This window comes from Serinus canaria, chromosome 2, assembly GCF_022539315.1.
Source record: "Serinus canaria isolate serCan28SL12 chromosome 2, serCan2020, whole genome shotgun sequence".
Taxonomy (NCBI): domain Eukaryota; kingdom Metazoa; phylum Chordata; class Aves; order Passeriformes; family Fringillidae; genus Serinus; species Serinus canaria.
In genome coordinates this window covers 7980404-7986075 of record NC_066315.1, presented here as the reverse complement: position 1 = coordinate 7986075, position 5672 = coordinate 7980404, and the positions used below count along the sequence as shown (strand labels likewise).

The following is a 5672-nucleotide window of genomic DNA, read 5'->3' as shown; positions in this document are numbered from 1 at the left end:
GTTGCCTATGTCTTCAAACATGATTTGCATCTCTGGGAGCCCACTCAGCATCTGTGTTTGAATAATGAGAGGTTTCTAAAAAGCCTCGGAGCCTGGATCAGATGCCCAGGTCTCTTTGTGCCATGTCCCTGTGCTGAGATCATTGTGGCATGTTTCTGTATGATTCTGCAGTGCAACCTTCAGAATAATGATATTTTCCCTGCCTGATCATATTGCATTGCAGGGATGGTCTTTAGAAGGAAAGCCCATGGTGCTAGGTCTCAAGTATGACCTGCAGGGATTGGCCAATACAAAAGCTGCTAATTTTGTCAAGATTTAAAAGAACAAGTCTTACGACTAACTGGAAGCTGTTTCTTTCCAGAAAATGATTGCATCAGATGTGGCCTGTCAAATAAATGTTAGTGTAATTTACACCAGGATGGTAGAATACTCATGACTAGAGGCAAATTGGAATTGTCTAATGTCACTTCATAATGATCTCCTGTCTCCCTGTCACTGTTGAAGGCACAGCATGAATAAACAGAGGATGTAATGAAAGGGAGCTTCACCCCAGCACCAAACTGCAACTAAAGTAGGGAATTTCCCACTGATTTAACTTCTGTCTGCTCACAGTGGACATTGAGTTTGCAGCTGATTCCACACCCTGCACAAGGACCCCACACAACAGAGACAAGAGAATCTGCAATACTCATCAAAGAGCCAATAAAAATGGCATGGACACAGCTGGGACTGACATGGGGTTGTACAGACACAATGTTAGGTGTGAAAATGGGGATCTAAGTTCCAACTTCCCAAGTAATCCGTGCTTTACAGTATCACTCTGGGAGCCTAAGAAGTAGTCTCCTACTTTCAGGTACCACCAAGCTTAGCTGAAGTTCTGGCTTGAACAAGGAAGCATTTTTTCCAAGTCATTTTTGGCTAAACAACCCTTGACACAACAAAAGCAGTAATTCTCAAATGGAGCAACTCAGCATCAGTAATGGACTGTCCAGAGAAAGCAACACAGCCTTTATATATTCATTAAAAAAAAGCAGTTTAAGAGTTTATTACAATTTTTGATACATCAGAGATGTCACCAATATTATTTTAATATATGTAACAAAGAAAGAAAATGCTCTTTACTAGTTGGAAAGATTGGCCCACAGTTAGGGGGCAGGTCAGAGCCTCTTTCATGGGAGTTAGAAGATTACTCCCATCCCACCCATCTTCTCCTTGAATTAATTAACATTAAAAATATGTTTTTACAAGACAAGACATGCCACATAAAAATCTGATTCACTGAAAAAATTCTCCTTTGCTTCCAATGAGGGCAGAGTTTTACCCAATATTTCTAACAGACTTTTATAAGATGGTGTTAAGGAAGATGTCAAGGGCTATCCTATTTCTCTTCTTGCCAAAAGGCAGGATCAACAATATCCATTTCAGTGCTGATGGATGTTTGTCTAACTGGTCCTGAAAGGGCTGCAACACTTTAATAGTACCTTTACCTCTGTTTCCATTTCCACCAGAGACAGCAAAAGAAAAAGGGCTTTTATTGCCAGCTCTGCCAGGATTTTTGTCTGGTTTGAAGGACCAGTGACAATTTTAACATCTGATGTCTCACAATCTACTACAGATAGAAATTAATATTTCCCAACCCCAGAGACCTTTTATTGACATCTTTCCCTTTTATCTCTTCTTGAGATATCTGACATGAAATCAGGTTGTTCAGATTTCCATCCTGTATTTTTTCCACCATTTTAATTGTGGTCTGATTTCAGAGGCTGTCCCAGAACCAAGTTAAAACTAATGCTTTCCTTATCTGCAGACTGTCAGTCCTTCAGTAGGGCAGTATAAAGTGTGTAACCCTAATTCTAGGAGTGAAATGCCATCTATTACAATTAAGTTGGCAACTTGGAAGGGCCAGGAGGCAACAGAGCAGCAACAACCATGTGGGATGGAGCCTTAGAGGGGCGGGCAGAGAAGGACAGGTGGGCAAAAAAATAGATATTCAAGCCTGGTCCTTGCAGGAGAAAAGCTCCATGGTTTGATAATGCTTCCAGAAAGAAATATCACCAGCCCTTGCTTGCAACCCAGTGCTCATGGAAACAAAGTGGGGTTTTTGCTTTGGTTTCAAGTTCTGGATTGTATTCAGATATAGTAAAACAGAACTCCTCATTGAAAGGCAACTTGAAATACACCCCTTGCATCCCCTGAAACTACAGGAAATCTGCCCACAGCTGCTCAAAATACATTAACGTTTTAAAATGGGAAACAACAGGCAGGAAGATTAGCATTTACAGCTGGTATTTCCAAACATAAAGGTCTGAGGCAGATGCTCACATGTAGCAGTTGGGGAATGAGAGGTGAGTTTCCCATGCATTCTCTCTCATTCCAGAGTACATCATGCATTTAAGCTTCCACAAAAAGTTTGTTAAAAAAAAAAATCCTGCTACACAGAATCCAAAAGCAAACAGAAACAATTTGTTCTTCCCAAAGTATGTGAGGAAAAGCTTGGTACTTGTAGTCTGTGCTTGACCCTTACCAGGAGTTTTATTTCTCAAAAAAACAAACACTTTGCAGTCTTTACCAGTGAAAGACAAGAGAAACCATGTTTACAGCCAAGCCATAAAATATGTACTCTCATATGTAATCACAAAACCTCCTGATGTTATAGGGTCCCAGCTCTGCACATGGGACAAAGGTAATTAATGCTGGGGGATATCAGCAGGGGCCAAACCAAGGTTTCTTTGCCAGCGGACTCCTCTGCACCTTTGGTGCCTCCAAGCAGAGCATCACTGGGGAGGCAGGAGGAACACAGCAGGGCACTGGAGCAAGGATGCCAGGCTGCTAGCAGGAGAAGCCCTTACATGCTACTTGCAGGAAAAACAGCAGCTAAGAGGCTGGGATGGAGAGCCTGCCTAGGGACTGGGACTCTGTCTGGGACATACAACCCATGGTGATGCATGGGACATACATACAACCCATGGTGATGCATGGGACATACATACAACCCATGGTGATGTCTGGGACATACAACCCATGGTGATGCATTTTTACCATCACCTCAGTATCTGTGGCTTTGAACTTCCTCAGGAATTTGGTCACAATCAATGACACTTAAAATCAGCTTCCTGGGGCAGCAGGAAAGCTTTTTCTGCTCACTGCTGCCTAAAGATTAGGTTCCTGAAAGCATTGTTGTAGTTTTTGTTGAAAGCAGTGTAGATGAGTGGATTAAAAAAGGAATTTGAATAGCCCAGCCATAGAAAAATGCTCTTCCAAACGGGTGGGATGTCACATGAGCAGAGTGGGTTGATGAGCTCTGTAATGAAGAAGGGGATCCAGCAGAGCACGAAGACCCCAATAAGGATGCCCACCATGAGTGCAGCTTTCTTTTCCTTCTGCTCTCTCCACGTGTCTCCGTCCGTCTGGAACGTCACAGTGGCGTGACGGACAGTGAAGACCGTCTGTGGCTGCTGGGCAGCTTCTTTCACCTGCCAAACACAAACACAAATTGCACCATATGTACCTCAGCCAGGTGATCCCACACGGCAGGTACAGAGCCCAACAGTGCAAGCAAGGGCCAGGGTTCCAGGGGAAACACAGGCCACGCAGGTCACACTCTAACTGAGGGCAAGGTGGCTGTACAACCTCTTCTGGGTGATGGAGACTATTTAAGTGAGATTAGGAACTAGAGAGAGTACCGAGGGTATGTGGGGTTACTCACAATGTAGCACAATGAGATTACTTCCCCACTTACAATCTGATCAGCAGAACAGGCACACACCCACATGCCATGCACAGAAGTCTGCTTACTTCCTCTAAACCCATTGAGTTTAAGAGTTCTTGGTAGGAGAGGAAAGAAAATTAGCACACATTTGCTTCCTCCCGGCAAGAAATCTTTACAGTGCAGAGTCACCGTGCCTGGGATGAACTGACACGATGCAGTCATGATTAGGAAAGATTTCCAAGGACATTCTGCACAAGTACTTTCTGTCTGGGTAAATTCACAGTGTCCCCAAAGCCCCAGCTTGTTGCCAGGGTCTCGTCCCCACCAGACACAGCTGCCCATCCATCCACTGTCCCCTTGCCTCCCCAGGGGAGGGACGGTGACCCCTTACTCATGCTGGCGAGCACTGATTCAGCATTCCATGGGGGGACATCCGTGAGTCACCGCTCGCCCACGTGGAGCTCAGGCTCACAGTATGTCCCAAAGTTGTTTCAGCTACACCTTGAGTGCTCACAGCTGGGGAAGGAGCCAACAGAGTGGGTTTGCAAGCTTTGCAGCTTTCCCTTGGAAGCCTCCAGGATCCACAGGGCTTTGGTGGATCACTCTTCACTTGCACACTTTTGGTTTAAGTTTCCCCCACTTCTACAAAGGCTTTGCCTGCTGCCAGTGCTTGACCCGAGCAAGACACAACCAAGCTGACCTACCTCCAGTGCTTCTGGTGTCATGGGGGTGATGGAGTTGCTCTTGCGAGATCCGATTCGAAACTTGGCAGCCCTGTAGATCTTCCAGTACACAAAGAGCACCACGCAGAGGGGCAGGTAGAAAGCCCCAAAGGTAGAGAAGATGGTGTAGGAAGGCTCCTGGCTGACTTGGCACACTTCACTGTCCTGTGAGTAAGTCTCTCCCCAGCCAAAGAGCAGCGGGGCCAGAGAGATGAAGGCGGAGAGCGCCCAGGTGAGAGCAATCATGATGTTGGAGATGCGGCGCCGAGTGCGGAGCGTGTACTCCAGGTGTCGGGTGATGGACCAGTAGCGGTCGAGGGCAATGGCCGTGACATTCCAGATGCTGGCAGTGCAGCACAGCACATCGAAGGAGATCCACACCTGGCAGAGCGACCTGCCCAGCCGCCACCGCCGCCCGGACAACTCGTGCACCAAGCTGAGGGGCATGACGAGGGCTGCCACCATCACGTCAGAGACGGCCATGGAGGCCACCAGGTTGTGGGGCACCCTGTGGAAACTGCGCACGCGGAGGATGGTGGCCAGGACCAGCCCGTTCCAGAGGAACGTGGCCACCACCAGCATGGCCAACAGGGTGAGAACCAACACGCTGAAGACGGAGAGATGGGCCTGGCCGCCCTCGGGGCCGGCGGAGGACCCGCTCCTGTTGCCGCTGTCCGGCGTCGTATCGGCGAGGCAGCTGAGGTTGAGCGGGCGCTCCATGCCGGGGCTGCGGGGCTCCTCCGAGCTGCGGCGGGCGCGGCGGCGGCGGGAGGCGCTGCCCGCGCCGGGAGCGGGGGAAGCGCCGCCCTACCGCGGGCGCGGGGGGTCCCCGGCCGCCCCGAGCGCCGCCGGGCGCGGGGGCTCCCGGCTGGCGGCCGCCGGGGGCTTCATCCCCGGCAGGAAGAGCCCTGCGTCAGCCGCGGCTGACGGCAGCCCCCGGCCCGCCCCGGCGGCGAGAGGCGGCGGCTCCGCGGGCGCGGGGGGTGCGCGGCTGGAGCGGGGCGGCTGCGGGGCGGCGCTGGCGACGGCGGAGCGGCTGGAGCGGGGCGGAGGAGCCTCGGGCGGCCCCTGCGGAGGAGCCGCGCCGCGGGCTGGCGGGGCCGGGGCGGGCAGGTGAGTCCGCGCCGTGCGCGGGTGCGGGGCGGGCAGCCCCGGCGGGAGCGGCCGCGGAGGGAGAGGTGCTGCTTAGTCATGTCCGTGCGCGGGTCGGAACCGGCCCCGGGCCGAGCGGGAGGGCAGAG

General features: G+C 50.7%; 1 protein-coding gene across 1 annotated transcript; it reads right to left on the bottom strand.

Annotated features, from left to right (window-relative positions):
* Positions 1–3140: 3140 nt before the first annotated feature.
* On the bottom strand, positions 3141–5151 carry HTR5A (5-hydroxytryptamine receptor 5A). The gene is made up of 2 exons (XM_030232447.2): positions 4414–5151; positions 3141–3473 (listed from the first exon to the last, which is right to left on the bottom strand). The coding sequence occupies exons 1-2, from the start codon at positions 5149–5151 to the stop codon at positions 3141–3143; spliced, it is 1071 nt and encodes a 356-aa protein (XP_030088307.1).
* Between the last annotated feature and the right edge of the window lie 521 nt (positions 5152–5672).